The sequence below is a fragment of the Myotis nattereri genome (assembly GCF_964212035.1).
Source record: "Myotis nattereri genome assembly, chromosome: 1".
Lineage (NCBI taxonomy): Eukaryota > Metazoa > Chordata > Mammalia > Chiroptera > Vespertilionidae > Myotis > Myotis nattereri.
This window is the reverse complement of record NC_138075.1, coordinates 66304059-66322636: the sequence shown is the minus strand read 5'-3', so window position 1 is coordinate 66322636 and position 18578 is coordinate 66304059. Positions and strand designations below refer to the sequence as shown.

The 18578-nt window shown below is 54.6% G+C and overlaps 1 protein-coding gene across 1 annotated transcript; it reads right to left on the bottom strand.

Annotated features, from left to right (window-relative positions):
- Positions 1 to 2770: 2770 nt before the first annotated feature.
- On the bottom strand, positions 2771 to 17126 carry PLA2G4F (phospholipase A2 group IVF; the record flags this gene model as incomplete). Its single annotated transcript, XM_081093961.1, has 20 exons — positions 2771 to 3505; positions 3835 to 4021; positions 4798 to 4964; positions 5229 to 5417; positions 6365 to 6469; positions 6569 to 6706; positions 6910 to 7024; positions 7913 to 8135; positions 8376 to 8512; positions 10983 to 11118; positions 11354 to 11391; positions 11551 to 11664; positions 11782 to 11951; positions 13806 to 13872; positions 14320 to 14362; positions 14625 to 14665; positions 15057 to 15185; positions 15286 to 15422; positions 16021 to 16093; positions 17016 to 17126. The coding sequence occupies 20 exons, from the start codon at positions 17124 to 17126 to the stop codon at positions 3285 to 3287; spliced, it is 2541 nt and encodes an 846-aa protein (XP_080950087.1). The 3' UTR covers positions 2771 to 3284.
- Positions 17127 to 18578: the final 1452 nt, after the last annotated feature.

The following is an 18578-nucleotide window of genomic DNA, read 5'->3' as shown; positions in this document are numbered from 1 at the left end:
GCCCTGATGGAAGAACCATGAGCTCCTGGTTCCTAGGTCGATGTTCAACCACTGAGTCATGCCGGTCGGGCTTATATCTTGATTACAGTGATGGATGTATGTGTATATAAATTTGTACACTTCATTCCTTCCCACCTCCCATCCCTCCCGCCCTTCTTTCCAATCACTCCTCTTTCTTTTTTCTGCAGCAGACTCTTCTGAATGCCTAGAGATGTGTCTAAAAAAGCCACATCTAAGGAGCAGGAGCCAAACTAGCCAGGACATCTTTGACCTCCCAACTTCTCACTCTCATTGACTCCCACATCTAATCCTGGAGAGGTTTCCTCATTCTGTAGCTGAGATTACCCTTGCACCTGCTGACCAAGTTCTCGGCTCTAGCACTGGGCCAGCTGCCCCCTTCCTGCCCTCCCAGCTTGTCTCATATGTCTTTCGAAACCTAATAGGAGCCAACATGGCTCTTCCAATTCTTCTGTGAGAATGACGGTACCAACCAGCTCTGCACAAGCCCACATGCCCGCTTTCTTCACAAAACTTGCTGGCTTGGGAGGGCAGACACCGGCTCCACCACCCTGGGGGTGGTGATCACATTGTGAAGCAGAGACCTTGTTGTACACAACTTTTCATATATATTTGCATTTTGGGGGGAGAAGGTTTTCATAGGCTTTTCAAAAAGATCCAAATAGGTTAAGAACCACTGGAGTAGAGTGTTATACACCTTTTCATGGTTGGTAGGCAGTGACCCATCTCTTTAGACTGTAGGACCCATTCATTTATATATCAAATATTTACTGAGCACCTTCTATGTGTCAGCTACTGCTCTAACCACTGGGGACAGAGCAGCAAACAAAACACAAATTTCTGCCCTTGGAGGGTTTACTTTTCGGGGGTCAGAGACAGCCCGGTACTGTGTGAAGCATTAAATGAGACAGACTAAAGATTCAGAGTGTTGAGCCCTAGAAAGGTCTAAGAATTCTGTGAACTTTGAGTTCAAGTCCTAAGAAATCTATGAAGTTCTAAGTTATAAACTCTATGGAGGCCCTAATAAGTTATTGATGATGGTGGGCGCAGCAGTGGTGATAACAGTTGCCATAACAGGAGCTCAGGGACCAGCCTGGGGCTGCCCCAAAGGGAACCTCTTACTGCTGAACTGAGAGGCAGGGGCAGGGGCAGTGTTGGCCTATGATGAGCAGCAATGGTGAGGAGGCAGGAGAGAATCAAGCTGTCCCCACCCCATGCCAGCCAAAATCACTGGGACTTCGAGGCCCGACTCCCTCAGTCCTCCCAGCTCATGTCTAGCTGGAGGCTGGGGGGGGGGGGGGGGTCCCAGGCCAGGCCAGGGCCAGAGGCTGGGGCCCAGCTGCCTTCTTCCCAATGGAATTCAGAACTAGGGTCTTCTTCCCAGAGTCAGCACGCCTGTGGCTTTGTCCTGATTGAAAGAGAAATGGTGACTGGTCCTGGAGAGCATGCGTCAGGAGAGGAGGAGGTGCAGCCAAAGAGCGCACTCCAGGTGGAGGGGGCAGTAGGAGCACATGTTCACGTGGCTATACCAGCTGGGTCATGGAAGGGCCCCAGGTGGCCCAGGGGCAGGGCTGAGGAGGATGAGGCTATGAGGCTGCAGGCAAGGGACCTGGAGAGTCCCCAGACCATGCCTGGGCAGCGTGATCTCCTCTCCACTGACCTAAAATCTAACCATGCTGGAGAGGCTCCAGATATTTCCAGTGTCCCAGGTGGGTCAGGAGAAATGAGAAACAGGGAAAGAGAGATTGCTCAGATCATCAGCCGAATCTGTGAAAGAGGCAGGAACCAAGGTGCCCGAGTTCCCAGCCAGTTTCCCTCTGCCACCGCACAGCCCTGGCCAACAGATTAGCAGCTCTGCAGCCTGCCTTCACTAGGAGCATGCACACACATGCAGGGGCACAGTCACTCTGTCCCTCGACACATGGATACGCCCTCTACACACACCCTGATGGGATGGTGAGACTATTTGCACGGGTGGAAGCTGTATACATGATGAGGGAATGTGGCCCAAGTTTAAAAAGTGCAGTGTGAGTGATTAGCAGGGAGACAATGTGCACACCCACCAGCTGGAGCCTGGCCAGGACTGGCCATCACCCTACGGCCTTCAGGAGGCTGAGCATAGAAGGGCCATGAGCAGTGAAGAGGGATGGGGGTTAGCAAAAAGGATGATGGAGCCCAGCAGCATAGCTCAGTGGTTGAGTGTCGACCTATAAACCAGGTCACTGTTTGATACCTGGTCAGGGCACATGCCCAGGTTACGGGCTTGATCGCCAGTGTGGGGCATGCAGAAGGCAGCCAATCAATGATTCTCTCTCATCATTGATGTTTCCATTCTCTCTCCTTCTCCCTTCCTCTCTGAAACCAATCTACACTAATAAAAGAGAAGCATGTAAATTGGTGTCACTCCGCTACACCCACCAGCCAATCAGGATGAGTATGCAAATTAACCCAACAAAGATGGCGGTTAATTTGCATATGCAGGCGTGGAGCAAAGACTGAAGACAACTGAAGACTGAAGACGACTGAAGACTGAAGAGGCTTGGCTTCTCCGCTGCAGCCGGAGCGGAGAAGCCAAGCCTCGCTGCTGCAGCCAAACCAAAGGCCTGGGTCCCGGGTGCTGGAGGAAAACCAGTGCTGGCAGCCAGGGGAAGGAAGGCCTATTGCGTGAATCTTCGTGCAACGGGTCTCTAGTAAAAACATATTTGGGGGGAGGGAGGCGGGGGGGATGATAAAGTTAGTGACCTAGACTGGCAACCCATGTGGTCCCCCTTTATTCTTGAGAGCACTCACACTGCACCCAGGAGCAGGGGACAGGGCAGGGGCTGGGGAGGAGAGGGTATCAGGGATTGGGCCATGTGTGTATTGGATGGATGCATCTTTGCTTTTAGTCTCAGTTTAAGGAGAGTAACCTGCACCTCACAGCTCCCATTGTGGTGAGGGTCGCAGGCCCTTCTGCATGTGGGGTGGGCCCTGGGACTAGACTATTGCCTCGATCCCCTCTAAAATGAGCACTGCTCACTTCTGCCTCACATCCTCAAGAGCCCCCAGAGAGACCTACTGCCCCATCTTCTCCCAGAAACACATATAAGGGCTCTGCCAAGTACAAGCTGAAATCTGTAGGAGCTTCTGGAACCTGGTGGACCTTAAGGCAGGGAAGATGGGAAGATGGGAGGCAGAAGCCCCACAGAGTCCACTCCTCCCTCTACCAAGCCCTGGTCTGGAGCCCACAGTCCCTCCTGCACCACAGTCCTTGGCTCCAGCTCGGGTCAGCCTCCAGCCCGGGCCCCAGTCTGCCGCCGGTCCAGAGCCAGCTGGAGGGCCTGCTTGATGGTATCCATATTGTTCAGAACATTGTATTGACTCAGGGCTACCAGCTGATCAAACTGCTCGGGCTCATAGGTGAAGTTCATCATGCCATAGGGGGTGTCTGGCCCGTTGATGTCAAAGTTCCCAAAGGCCTTCTCTTCAGCTGTTTGTCGCTCCACACCTGGGGGTTGGAAGAGGAGGAGAGACCAGGCTGAGGCACTCTGTGACTAGGAGCTGCCAGCCCAGGAGCACCTCCCCCCCCCCCCCGCCCCGCCCTTGCCCAGACATCTGACTGGTTTTTGTGGGCTCTTCCTGGGCTCACATGTCTGCTCTCTTGCCCATCAGGAGGAGCGGGGCTGGTGCCAATGCTGAGGCCGAGGAAGCAGTGGCTGCCTCAGGCCTCCTCCAGGGTACTCTGCTACCTTGTCCAGGGGATCCACTCTCAGAACAGCACCCCATCACCACCCCAGGGCTCTGTGGGCCAGACTCAGGCCCAGGGCTTGCCCTCACCTGGGGCCAGGTGTGTGCGGAAGGTTCGGTTGACCAGGGGGAAGTGCAGCACGATGGGTGCGCGGGGGTCCTCGGCCCTGGCAAATAGGTAGCACTCGCGGGGGTTCTCCAGATCCTCAGAGAGCACCTCGATTCTGGGGAAGGGGATGCCTCGGTCCAGGCAGTACTTCTCTGTCATCTGTAAGACCTGGGCAGGAAGCAGACTTCTGACTCTGCCTGCCCTCACCTGGACTCACACAGATCCCATTTTCAAGGCCAGCTCTGCCTGCTACTAGCTGAGCGACGTCAAGCAGGTGACGTAACCCTTCTGAGCCAGTTTCTTCATTTATAAAATAAAAATGAGAACAACTCTCTCGTGGGGTTGTTGTGCAGATTAACAATAATCACCAGCATTCCCGCTGCCATTCCTCCCTGGAACTGCCCACTGCTTCCTTCTCTGACCCTCCCCGCTCCCTCGTAGGGGCTGATTTCAATTTCACAGGTTGAGACCAAATGATTATAGGAGGTTGAGTTGGATCCAAGAGGAAGAGGAGGGAGAGGAGGCCAAAGAGGGAAGAGCTGGCCCAGCAGTGTAACCAGAACCTGCATGCAGATGGTGAACGCTGTCCACCACACAGGGTTTGAGAGACCCCTGAGGGGAACCTGATGGCTCTGTTGTTACCATAGTAACAAAGGGACAGCCGACCCAGACACAGGCCCTGATGAAAGCAAGGAATGTTATCAGGCACAGGCAGGGTTCAGAACAGGGGTCTACTCTTCAACAGGACAGAAGACACCTGGGGACCCTCTTTGGCCTCCTCTACTGACTCCCACTCCCTCCCGTAACCTCAGCAACCCTCTCCTCCAACTGGGAGGCCAGTGCACTCACCGTGGCGCCCCCTGCAGGTTAGAACCCAGGCCCTCCGCCAAGGGCCATCCCCAAACCCCAGTCAGGCGGCCCTAACAGGGATCCCCACCCCTTACCTCAAAAGGGGCATCCAGGGAGTAGTCAAATGACACAATGAGGTCCACCGCTCTCTGCGACAGCAGGATCAGCGGGAATGGAGAGTTGATGGCAAGGCCCCCATCCACCAGGCACAGGGAGTCCCGCATGGGCGTGAGCTGGTTGGGGAAGGCGTCCGGGTGTGTGTCTGGACAGGGACAAATGCATGCTTTTCTTAGCAACCCTCTTCTCTTCCCATTGGGAATAGCCCTCTGTGGAGACCTCCGCTTCTGCCCTTCTCTCTGACAGCCTCTCTGTAGTCTCCTACCCCAGTCCCAGCCCACTACAGTCACCCCCCATCAGCTTCTGGATAGCAGGAGCCCACACCCCAACCCTGGGTCAAAGGACAGCGCTGGCCCCAGTGAGCCAGAGGCAGAGACAGCAGGAGGGCCCCACCTGGAGCAGCACCCACCTTTCCAGGCCACAAACTCCCTGCCAGCCACATAGTCCTTGTGCAGACAGAGGCCACTGGTGAAGTTGAAGTTCTCCGCGGAGGTAAAGCGGGAGGTGAATATGTCCAGCACGGCCTGGGAGAAGGGCCCCTGGGGGGTGAAGAGCCTCGTTCGCAGCCTCATGGGGTCTCGAAGCTTCTGGTGGTCATCTAGGGAGGGTGGGATGGTGACATGCAGTGAGAAGTGTGCCAGCCTCTGTCCAGTGGCTTTCATGGCACAGGGGCACCCCTCCTTCTCCTGACACCCCTCCTCCTCTCCCCTACTTCCCAGGCCTCTCACTACTGTTCCCAGAACCCCCTTTAAATGCCTTTATCCTTTCATGTTTCCCATGTTTTGAAAGTTGCCTATGACATTGCATTTATTAAATAATAATTTATTTTCCACCCTTTTGAAAATGAAGTTGTATATACAATTTCCAATCAGAATTTCATCCATTAAACACTTACTGAGCTGTTGCTACATGTCAGGCACTGGGTTAAGCACAGGGATGCAAAGGTGAATGGGGCCTGGCCCTCGGGGCTCACACCTACTTAGGGGAGAGTCATATAAAGAGAGAACGAATCCTAACAACGTCCTGAGGTAGGGACAATGATGGGGCGTGCATGTAGTCTTGCAGGGGCCTTGGTGGTCGCACCCTCACCAGCCTGGAGGGGTGACATGGGACAGAGAAACTCCCTGACGAAAGGATGGCTCAGCTGACTCTTAAGAGTTGAGCAAAAGTCCTCCAGGGGAGAAAGGTGGAAAAGATATTCCTCGAAGCAGGGAGCTCATAGGCCATTTAAGGAGCCCTGAGATGCGTGGGCAGAGCATCAACCAGATGCCCAGTGGTCCGGGGCTGAGCTGACCTATTGGGAGCTCAAGCAGAGAATGCAGAGGCGTAGCCTGATTACACAGCACCCACGGCTCCCACTGGGTCCCCTGACTTGGGCCCTAGCCCCACCCACACGGCCTCTGCAGAGAAGTCGGCCCCGCAGGTCTTCTCTGCACCCAGTGGGATAGCCAGCCCCTCACCATCCTCTCCCTCATTCTCTATGCCTCTGCCAGGACCCAATTGCTGGAAAGAAGAGTGGGAGGGGGTCTAGGTGTGACCCCTCACCTGTGATGTTCACACTGCCTCGGTGCCAGTCCAGGAAGCCGAGGTTGAAGCCCGCGGTCTGGAAGATCTCATCCAGGTTGGCTGCAAAGGCGCTGCCCCACATGCCTAAGGACACAGGCAGGGCCCAGGCCCTCACAGCTCCTGCACCCACATCAGGGCTGGCCCGGTACCTGCCCTGTCCCCAGCCCCCCAGCTTAGACTCACCCTGCAGGTAGCAGATCCGGGGCTCTGGCCAGAGCTTCAGCAGGCGCCCCATGAAGAACTCTGAGCCGAAGAGCTTGGTGGGAACATAAGCCCCATACTTGGGGAAGCCGACCTCGTGGGGGGTAAACTCGCACCACTCTGGGGACCCAGAGTGAAGGAAATGTCACCAGGGCTTCCCACCAGGACCCCGGTGTTCCCCCTGGCCATTGTGACTGAGCACGAATCTTTGCCTTGCCAAGAGCGGGAGGCAGCAACCCCACTGCGCGCCAAGGCTCCCTCTGTACCCTGACAGCCTGGCCTTTGACACACTCCGACCAACCATCGCCGCCACACACAGGCACCTGCAAAGTCGTCCCCGCTGACATCGGTGCGGACGTTGACGCTGGCGTAGATGGGATAAGGGTTCTGGCTGCGGCTCACTGCCTCCTGCTGGTCAGACAGCTTGGCGGGGTTTTCCTGGGCAGGAAAGAAGGGAAGCTGATTGGCGTTCCCATCCCAATGGCCTGCAGGATGAGGCGAGCCCGCGAGACTGGTTGCCAAGGCCGGTGCTCAAAGGTGCAGGCTATAGGCTGCAGCAGAGGCAAGTCTCCTGTGGGTTTTGTGCAGTTCCAGGGGCATTGGGAACACGCTCCTCACCCCCACCCCGCCTCTTTCCCATTCCAGAAAGCATACCAAACCAGAGAGTCAGAGGGACATTTTTAAAGGAATAACTGAAAATCTAGTCTACTTTCTTTAAAAAGTAAATCACTAGAAAACACGAACTCTTTGGAAATTAGAAACCACTTGTGATATACATCCATCACTAAGAGCCGCACACTAGTGGGCCAGGCCCCCTGGCTGAGGCCCTCCCTCAGCTCTGAATCTCTCCTCTCCCAGGGCATTCTGGGCTTGCAGTCCCAGGAGAAACCACCAGGTGGTGAAAGTCATGGCACCTTGGCCAATGGCTCAGAGTGGTGTTCTGCCTCAGCTGCAGGTTGGAATCACTTGGAACACTTTGAAAACACTCTTGTGCTAGCACTGGACCCCAGACCAATCAGAATCAGTGTCTCTAGAAGTGGGGCTCAGGCATGGGGTGTTTTTGAAAAGCTGCACAGGTGATTCTGATATGCAGACAGACCTGAGAAGTGCAGACCAGCCTCTCCCGGCCCAGGGCTTAGGAGCCAGGAAAGATGAAGGGGTGCAGCCTCCCCGTCGCCCCCTCCCCCCGCCCCAGGGAGCTCACTCTTTGTGCCCAGGGAGCTCAGACCTAAGGGATAGCTTTGCCTAACGGCTAAGGTGGAATTAAGTGCTGCGGGGCAGAGGTGGAAAGGAGCCATGTTTACGTGTTACCTGCCCTTCTCTTACCTCCTGGTACAGGAAATATTCAATGAGGAGGCCCCAGAGGTCAATGAGGGAGATGCTATGGCTGCTGCTTTCCAGGTTCTTCAGTTCCTCAGCATAGTACTGTAGGCGCTCCGTGGATACCGCCCCCGTCTTACTGCTGCAGACACGAGCCCGGGCCTGCTCAGTGGGGCCCTGCAAGGCCACCTGGGACCAAGCTGGGTCCTTGTAGAGTGTGGAGATGCACCTGGGCATAGAGGGAATTTGGGGCAGTTAGGGGCAGGGAAGCACAGCAGGTGTCTATGAGAGACCCCCTCCTCCTCCATCCCTTGTACCCACTGCCCTGCATCACCCACTCTTGCCCCTCCTAACCCGCTTGGAGGCAGCCTTCCCCACCCCACTCCAGGGACTCTACCAGATCACCAGGCCACACCCCTGCCCCTTCAGAGCTCTCCCTCACTCTGTACCCTGCCCCCACCTCACTTACCAGGTAGACCCAGAGACCCCACTCAGGTAGGTCACAGTGTCCAGGAGATTGAGCTCCTGCCACCCTGCCAGGCTGCCGTACAGGGAAGACATGGCACGGGTTCCGCCTCCGGAGCCCAGCACAGCCACCACAGGCACCTGGGTACAGAAAGATCAAGACAACAACATCGACTACCACCGCCATTTCTATACTGCTGCCTATGATATCAGACATTGACCCGCACATTATTACCTCACCGAGTCCTCACAGAAACCCAATGAGATCCCCATTTTTCAGATGAGGGAACTGATAAGTTAGTAAGTGATGGGCTGGTTATCCGAAACAGTGCGGCTCCAGAGATGGCTCTTAACCATGACACCATGCAAAGATGTACCTGTGAGGCATACTGGTTTCACCCAAAACAGCTCAAGTAGGGTTTCTTACTCAGTACTGTCACCACTGACGGCTGTGGACCAGATCATTCTTGGTTGTGAGGAGCTGTCCCGTGTGTTGTAGGATGTTCAGCAGCATCCCTGGCCTTTACTCAGTAGGTGCCAGTGTTCCCCCTCTCCCCTCCCCCAGTTGTGACAATAACACATGTCCCCTGTGTGGGGTGGGAGGGGTTGAAATTGCCCCCAGTTGAGACCCGCTACACTAAAATGACCAAAACCACCCAGCAGCCTGGACCTGCCCCAACATCAGCGGTGTCTGTGGAATCAGACTGGGAGTTTTTTGGTTGCTCAGCTTTTCCATGTTTTCCACCCAAGATTTTTGGTTCCTTTCCTTGTCCTCCTTTATTTTTCTCTTAAAAAAATAAAAAAGCCCTAACTGGTTTGGCTCAGTGGATAGAGCAGCCGTGGGCAAACTATGGCCCGCGGGCCGGATCTGGCCCGTCTGAAATGAATAAAACTAAAAAAAAACCAAAACACCATACCCTTTTATGTAATGATGTTTACTTTGAATTTATACTAGTTCACACAAACACTCCATCCATGCTTTTGTTCTGGCCCTCCGGTCCAGTTTAAGAACCCATTGTGGCCCTCGAGTCAAAAAGTTTGCCCACCCCTGGGATAGAGCATCAGCCTGCGGACTGAAGGGTCCCGGGTTCGATTCCAGTCAAGGGCATGTACCTTGGTTGTGGGTGCAACCCCAGTAGGGGGTGTGCAGGAGGCAGCTGATCCATGTATCTCTCTCATTGATGTTTCTAATTGTCTATCCCTCTCCCTTCCTCTCCGTAAAAAATCAATAAAATATATAGTTTTAAAAATAAAATAAAATAAAAACCTCCCTGGCCACTGTCCAACAAGGGCAGCGCCTCTTCAGAGAGCTGGACGAGACAGAGCTGCCTGTACGCAGGGCTGTGCCCTCGCGCCCTCTTTACCTTCTACCTACAGAATGGAGATTAGCAGAGCAGGCATTACCCAAATGAACAATCCCAGCTTGCTCAGCTTGTCAGCGCTGGGCACAGGCATGTCTCCTGAGTTCACCTGCAGCCAGGAAAATGCCACCAACTTGTTCCTGATTTACCACAGGTCTCACCGCAGCACCGCCTTGCCTCCTGTCTACTGTTTTGGACTGAATTGTGTTCCTGCCCCTCCTCCCACCCCCTCCCAATTCAAACATTGAAGCCCAGTGTGGTTATTGAGGAGAAAATAACATTAGGGGGGAATTAATGGGGTCTCTTCTCAGCCTTACTGCTAAATTATCCATAGAACCTGAAGCTTGAGGATGACTTTTAAACTTGCCTGAAACTCTTCCGTCCTGCATTTGACATTACAGATTACCATCAGTACAGTACCCACGGGGCCTGGACTCCAGTCAACTGTAAGACCTCCTCAAAGACAACTTCTACATGACCAGATTGCCGGGTGCCCGCGTGACCACCTGAAATCCATTATCATAATGATGGATACTAGCTCACCCATCGTAATGGGCCAAATAGCTAATCTCTCTTGTGATTCAGTTACATCATAAAAATAAATGACTTTTCTTTGTTTCTTAGAACATTTCCATATTTACTCCTAATTATGCTTCCAGTTTCTAAGACCCTTGAATAAATCTCCATCATTTATTTCTAGCCAGAGCCTTCTCTTTTTTATTACATGTGACACTGTATTTGGAGAAAGGGCCTATAAGGAGGTGATATGGGTTATGGGAGGTTATAAGGGTGGGGCCCTAATCTAATAGGAGTAGTGTCTTTGTAAGAGGGAGAGATGGAGATCTCCAGCCCTGCCCATGCACAGAGGAAAGGCCGTGTGAGGACGTAGCAAGAAGGTGGCCATCGAAGACCAGGAAGAAAGGCACCACCAGAAACCAACCCAGATGGCACCTTGATCTTGAACTTCCAGCCTCCAGGTGAGAAAATAAATGTTTGTGTTTAAGCCCCCAGTCTGTGGGGTGCTGCTATGGCCGCCAAGCTGACTGCTCACCTCCCTTGGTCAGGGCTGTTGGGCCCTCATTACATACGGGGTCCTGACTTTCCAGCCAGCTGAGGCGAACATGCTCCCCCTTCCTCCTCTGCTCCCCATGCTTCCTCTGGGCTTCCTGTCAGGTCTTAGCTACACAGTCCTCTCAAGGGAAGAGATTGGATCTGGTTCTCGTGATGCTGGGGCCGCCTCCATTCCTTACCTGGTCACTGGCGGGAGCCTGGCTCAATCCCAGCACCTGCTGCAGGGCCTTGGATACGATCTGCTTCCTCTTGTCCAGAAACTCTCGTTCCCCATCACAGAGGTCAAAGCCCAGGCGCAGGTCAAGGTCCCCAGAGCTGCCTCGGTGGGGTGGGGTGGGGTGGGGTGGGGTGGGGTGGGTGCTGGATGACTGTTCAGTGGAGGAGAGCCTCGGCCAAGCCGAGTCTTCACAGGCGCAGACCCACACTCCACGGGACCCCTCAGAAAGATCCCACGGGAACCGGACACGCCCCCACCACCCCTCCCTGCTCTGCTGAGCGGAGCAGGCAGGAGAGCCCCCACACTTCCTGCCCAGCCCAGGGCCTTCCTCACCTCATTTCTGCCTTCACCCTCAGAGGCACCTCCTGGCCCTGAAAGAGACAACAGCTGTCCCTGAGCACACCGGTGGGTCCCCCACCCGCAGCCCCTGTTGCTCTGGTAACTCTGGCCCAGATGTGGTCCTCCTCTCAGGCCCCTGGCCCGGACCATTTCTGCTGATCACAAAGCAGGACACCCAGATGGAGCCTTACCTTCCCCACAGCCACCAAGCGCTGTTTCTCCTGACCTAGGGCCAGAGAGGAGAGCAGGATGCCCCCTTCGCCCAGACTGCTGGTCTGAGCCTCCAGCTCAGCACTCGGGTCGCTCTGCAGAGAAGAAAACACCATGGAGCCCCCAGAGTGAAGGACACGTGCGCTCTGCAGCCCCGAGGTGCTGCTCCAGCACACTGGCCAATGCCTCTTCCAGGCGCGGGGCTCACTCACCTGCAGGACCGTGAGCTTCTCCCCCACCTCCACGTGCAACCTGGAGCGAAGCACTGGATTCACATGGAAGGTAAAGGTGTCTGGGGGGTGAGCCTCCACGGGGGGCTGCAGGGGCAAGAGCTGGGGTTTCTCGTAGGCCCCGGGCACTGCCAGACGAATCTGCCTAGAGCCTGGGAGCAGAGGGCCCGGGTGAGTGGGTGAGATTAGGGGGTGGGGTGGGGGGTGGGAGGGGTGTGTTTGTGCGTGTGTCTCATGATGGCAGCAACACTAGTAGCAACTGCCCTTTTCTTCCCCTTGGAAACACTCCTGGGCACCGTGACCCATAGCAGAGGCATCATGAAGGACACTCAGGGAACCTATGAAGTGCCCTGGTCAGAACTGGGAACCTGGGGGAGGGTGGGAAAGGCAGGGAGGGGAGGGCCCCCTGCCCCGAGCTAATGGGGCTGATGATTTTGAGATTATTATACTAAGTATATAAAATATCATCTCACAAACATTGTATTGTAATTATCATATGTTAATCATTACATTAATGACCAGTTTCCAACTAGTAGTTCCCCTGTCCCTTGCCCCCCATTCAACCTCTGTGCTCATCGCCTTGGGGGAGATTTGTGGCCAGGCCCTAGTTTTCTCAGTCCTTTGTTTCCAAAGTGTAAGATCTTGGGAGGACACAGAAGGCTTGCCGAGGAGGTGAAAGAAAGAAGTGGGTTCCTGGGCACAGGGATAATACGGGGCTTGGAGAAGCAGGGCACGTGAGGCCAGGAGAGAGGCCTGCAGCCAGGAGCAGCAGGGCCGCCTGTTCCTAGGAGTGTTCTGGGGGAGAGGCAAGACCCCAGAGAGAATGGCTGAGCATGACACCCAGGCAGCCTTATAAAGGAGCCCCAGGCCCCACACACCTCAGGAGCAGGGGTCCACGTGGAATGCCTCTCCCTGTGCACACTCTGGGCATTAAATGAGACTTGGAGACTTGCATGACCCAGGGGGGGAGAGTTAGAGAAATAAGGAAAGTATATTCCTTCACACCATGGTTATGGACTGGGATTGATATGCATGTGCTGTTCACAGTGAGAAGCAGCTGCCTCTGGTGGAGAAAGCAGATGCCCTGAGCATCGCTGACCTGCATTTGGTCCTGGCTCCACCACTCACTGGCTGTGTGGCCGTAAGCAAGTTCCTTCTGTGAGCCTCAGTCTCATGAATTAAAAGAGGAAAATGATTACACCGACTTTACAGGGTTGTGATGAGGATTAAACAATAAAACACATGTCAAATGCTTAGCACAATGTCTGACTCATAATGAGTGCTGGATGTGACCCAGGTGCGACCCATCTTAGAGGCTGACTGGCAGCCTCTCGGCCTTGCAGGGGACCTTAGCCGTCACACAGCCTCTGTTCCTCCCCATCCGCCCCTCCAGGGAGGCTGCCTCTGTGGCAGATGCGTGGGTGTGCCCAGCTCTTCACTCTGGAATTCTCACTCTTTACCAGGTGACTTCAGTTCCTCCCACTGAGAGGCTGACTAAATTCCCTGCCCTCCACCTTTAGGCTCAGCCTTGGGACTTGTTTTGACGACTTAATGTTAGTGGCCATGACGTGACTAAAGGCTTAAAAGCACTTGCTCAACGGGGCTTGTGCCTTTGCCCTAAGAACCTCTGTGCTCATGGCTTTGGGGGAGAGGAGATTTGTGGCCCACTGGACACATGGTACAGAGCCAGGACACTCCCGCCAAACCCAGCCCAGATCAGCCCCAGCTGACCACCCGATGTGTGAGCTAAATACATGCTTCCTGCTGTCTGCCACTGAGATTTGAGGGAGTTTTTATAGAGAGTAGTTGGACTGATACAACCGCTATGCTTGAAAACTTCCAGGGACAAGCATTCACTACTTCCGGAGGCAATCCATTTCATCTTAGGTCAGCTTGAAGCGGTGAACATTAAAAACTTTCTGCCCAGACCCATCTTCTTGAAATCAGCAGCTCCTCAACACTCCAAGAGAGAGAAGAGGAGACCCAAGGCCACTGACCAGACTTACCATACTTTTGCTGTGGAGCCGTCTCATCTTTCCCAAGGGTGCCTTGGATTTTCAGACAGGGCTGAGCCTGAGGAAAGCAGAGGCCCATGGGAGCCAGACAGACACATCACCCTGCACAGGGCCCGGACCAAGAGGGGGAAGGGAAGGGAGTATCTGGGGCAGCGACCAGGTAGCACTCTTCCCAGCCAATGCCTTGTAGGCAGGGATCTTCTGTAGCAGCCCCACTCCTAGGACTCAGAGGAAATGGCCCCTGGCAGGAAAGGGGGAGGAGGTGAGGGCCTCCAATTGAGGCTCCTTCAGTTGCAGGAGACAGGGTTCCGAGTGAGTGATGTGCTGTGCACAGGTAGGAAGGCTGGCTTTCAGGCTGTCCACTCAGATGCCTACCCAGCACACCTCCACTCTGAGGATGGGTCGAGTGGTCTTCAGAGAGGCAAGTGGGTACGATGGGCTTGATGGTGGACTTCTCATAGCTCCCAGCCCTGGACAGCCCCACGCTGGTGTCTCCTCTACTTACCACCAGGACTCCATTGGTGATGACTTCAGATGCAGGCGCCTGACTGCAAAGGATGGTGGGCTCATTGGCTATCTGAGCCCCTCAAGGTGGCTGTTACTATAATAATGTGACCAAAGCAGTTGGGAGAACCTGGGGAGCATGGCAGGGTTGGGAGTAGGGGTGGGTGTCGGCCAACACTCAAAATTCACCTTGAGACCAGGACATTCCCTCTCAGGCCAGGCCAGCAGAGGACCTGGGGACTGACAGCTAGGAGCTGTCGGTGACTTCAGAGTAAATGGGAGGACATGGGCTCCACTTGGACTCACCTTTTCTCCAAAACAAACTCCACCTGCAGCTCTTGTGAATCCTAATGGAGGGAGCAAGGAAGCACCAGTTTTCAAAGAGCTCCGAAAGCCTCAGGGAGTGTCCCTACCCCAAGCCCAGGGACTGGAAGAGGAGCCGTGTGTGGCTTCCCTGGAACAGGAAGGATAGTGGTATCTCCATGAGAAGCTTCATCCATTGAACACTGTGAGGACGCTGTGCTAGAAGCTAAGGATTCAGCAATGATCAAGATAAAGTGCTCTGCCCTCAAGGAGTTCACATGTAGGCTCTACTCAGGGAAGAATTATTTGAGGGACCCCCTGGTAGGATCAGTGGTGCAGGATAGAGGGTCTGTCTTAGAGGCCTGGTCTCTGCTGACTGACTGGGCGTCCTCTCCCTGAGCTCAGCGCATTGCTGGCACAGGTGGGACAGCTCACCTGTTGGTTGAGTAGGAAGGTGTGTTTGTGGGGTTGACCAGGCTTGAGGCTCTTCAGGTCAAACAGCAGCAGGGAGAGTTCAGTGCTGCCCAGGACGTCCTTGTCATAGAGGGTGAGCTCCAGGACATTCTGGATTCAGGGAGGGCAGGACGTGGGAGCCTGAGGCAGGGCAGGCACCCTGAAGAAGCCCTGTGCCCCCCCGCCACCCCGGCCACTCGCTGGCTCTCACCTTCACAGCGCCATGGATCTGGTAGTGGAAGGTCTCATTCCACTCAGGGTCACTGCAGTTGTCTATCACCTTTGTCTGGGCGCGGCTGGGAGATGCTGTGGGCAGCCACAGTTGCACGTAGCAGTCAGCTTTGGACACTGCAGGGGTGGGGAAGGAGTCCTAGCTTTAAGATCTTATTGCTGAAAAGGTTGCCTGGAGGAGGCTAGGGTGGGAGGAAGGGGCAGAGCCAGGAGAGGAGGCTGCCCAGGTGGCAGGGTGGGGCGGGAGATGGAGGGAGAGCCCTCATCCTTGACTGCTCCACCAGTGACACCTCCCATTCAACTGAATGGAAGTCCTGCCATGGCCAATTGGAAAGATCACATGGCAGCACAGACCACTGCACAATTAACTCCCAGAAAGGACTTGATTCAGGTGACAAACTCCCCTCCCAGTGTGAGCGTTGACCTGGAGAGTTCTGGCATGAGCAGGTGTCACACTCCCCCAGGCTGTCACGGCTCTACTTGCTAGGCTCAGGGAGGAGTCGGGGTCTGCACAGTGCTCCCCTCCAGCTCCTACCTGCCAGCCCTGAGGCTGTGGCCTGAGCTCCCTCTCCTCCCTCCACAGTCAGCACCAGCGCTCTGCCCACTCCAAACACACACACACACACACTCACTCACTTCAGGCCAGCCCCTGCTGAGCTCTGCAGAGGCCTCAGGGAAAGGAAGAGGAGAAAAGGTGGAAGTGAAGGTCACTCACGCAGGTCTTTGCCCTGGATGTCTCTGGCCCTCAGCACTTTCACTTGGAGGTCATAGTATGGGTGGGTTTCCCGCTGAAACAACAGAACTCGGGGACTCAGTTCCGGTGAGCCAGGTGTGGGGCCTGGCCTCCCGGAAGTGCCGCTGTTTCCCTCTCATCACAGAGCAGCCGATGGGCCCAGGATCACTGGGACCTGGGAGGCCGTGGCAGGGCAGGCACTGGAAGTGCAACATGTTGGAATCAGTCGGGCTGGCTTCAAATCTAAGCTCCACCATGGACTAGCTGGATGGCCTTGGGCAAGTTATTTGATTTCTGTACGCTTCAGGTCTCCCATCTCTAAAATGGGGATTATGATGATTATCTCATAGGGTTGTGGTGAGCTTTCAATAAGAAGTCATGTAAAGTGCTTGGCCTAATACATGTAGCCATTTTTGCTAATTATTAGTTATCATGCACCACACACCCGCACTCCCCTCAGACCGCAGTGCCACTGCTGTAGCTGGAGAGGTGCCGTGAGGTGCTTAAGGAGATTAAATATTAGAAGAAAATGTGACCAATCCCACCCACTAGCTCCCTGAGGAGGGCTGAATGGCCGAGGAGGCTGGGCAGGTGAAGGGAAACCAAAAATCACTCGGCTGGTGCAGGTCAGACCAGTTGCTAAGGAGACTGCAGCTTGGGCTCAGGAGACATAGCAACAGACTGCAACTCCTTGGAGTGAGTCTATCTCCTCAAAACCCAACAGCCAGACTAGGCATTCTGGGCCAAACCCAGCCAAAGGGTCACATGCCCTAGCCCTCCATTCCTAATTTGAGGGGATTATTTTCAAGAGCAAAGGTGTTGGCCAACCTCTCTAATTTAAACTCCCCCAGGTTGTCTGGAGGAAATTGGTCCCACCCAGATCAAAACCCAGTCGCTGGGCTGGCCTGTCTTCACAGGGGACTGCACTCCCAGGACCCCTCCAGTCCACATTTCCCAGGGAAGAGCAGGTACTTTACCCGGCAGTGACTCCACTGAGGTCCCCTCTTCTCTCTTTTTCGCAGCAACACTACCCCCAGGAGAGGCAGCCCCTTGCTTGCCAGCCCCCTTGGCCAGAGTGCCCAGAGCATGGCCAGGCAGCCCACTTCCCAGCAAGAAGCCGTCTGCTTTCCAGAGCCACCCTCCTCGCTTCTGCGTACGATCACTGCTAGCTCAGGTCTGACAGGTAGCACTGGGGTGGGGAGGGCCCTGGGGCTGGAGGCGGAGTTTGAGCGGCTCCAGGAAGTGACCAGTTTCCCTAGGCAGGAGGCAATCTGGTTCCCAATCCAGACCCTGGTTGGTTATCATTGGGCTGCTTGTGTAAAATAGATTCCTGAGCCCCACCCCACCACTCCCCATGGTTTGATTTGATGAAGGAACAGCTGCCAAGAGGTGCTGCGTCGGGAGACCAGGCTCCTCTATCAGAAAAAGCCTAAAACCAATACCTTTCAAGTTCCTGGTTCAGTGTTTCATTTGGCTCAGGTATTTCTAATCTCTCCTGGACTCCCTCATTTGTTCTCCAAAGAGAAGCTGCTAAGTGCAAGACCTGCACCACGCCTTAGACCCAAAGGTAAGGCGGGCCCACCCATATCCTGAAGACATTCACAACCTCATGACTCCCTGTGGCTTCTGCCCAGGCTCTCTTCTTGCATCAGTGGAAATATCTAGCTGGTCCAGGTTAGAGGAAGGGTATCAGTAAGGGCAGGTAAAAAGCAGGCCTGCCAGTCCTTAAACTACTGGAGATAAAGGCTTTAAGGTCCTCTGTTGACCAACACAAACCTTGTTGTGCCACGCCAGCACAGCCAAGGGTGATCCTGAGTGGGGGGGTGAAAGGATTAAGAAAAGACTGACAAGAGAATGAAAGCTGGGTCTCGGTGGGACGCTGCTCCCTGATGAGGAGATAGCACCAGCGCCAACAAGCCGTGTCTTTATTTTATAGCAGATGCCACAAGGCAAAGTAGGGGCATGATCAAGTTGTTTACAGCATTCTCATGAGTTTCAACCCCACTCAACTACATGCACCTGAACTCTATCACACAGCACGTGGGACCACAGGTTCAAGCTTACAGCTATAGCTGTTGGCTGTATTTGTGCTGGGAGGGCTCTGCCCTCCAGCTGGGACTTGCATGTGGCCACGAGAGGACTGTGCCCTCTCATTAGTCCGAGGCTTGAACCTGTCCAAAACACTGTAGCCGCTCCCCATACCTTAGGCTACAGATGGTGTGTGATATCCCCTTTTCTGTGGACCTTGACCATCCAGGTGGCCAAGACAAGGCACAGCTCCAGGAGAAAGCATATCTGTTGGAAGATACATGTCTGTTCCTCAACCAAGACCCAGTCATCTCCATCCACTCCTCTCCCCAAACCCCGAGGTGGAGGAGGTGGAGACTGAGAAAAACAAACAGGTGATTCAACTTTAAAACAAACCCTGTAAGCAAATTCAGAACAGAAACTCCCAGGACCTCAAGGGGAGGGACTGTTTACTCAATTTGGAGCATGAAGCCCAGACCTGTGCTGGGGTCTCTGGAATGCTAGAGCCCAAC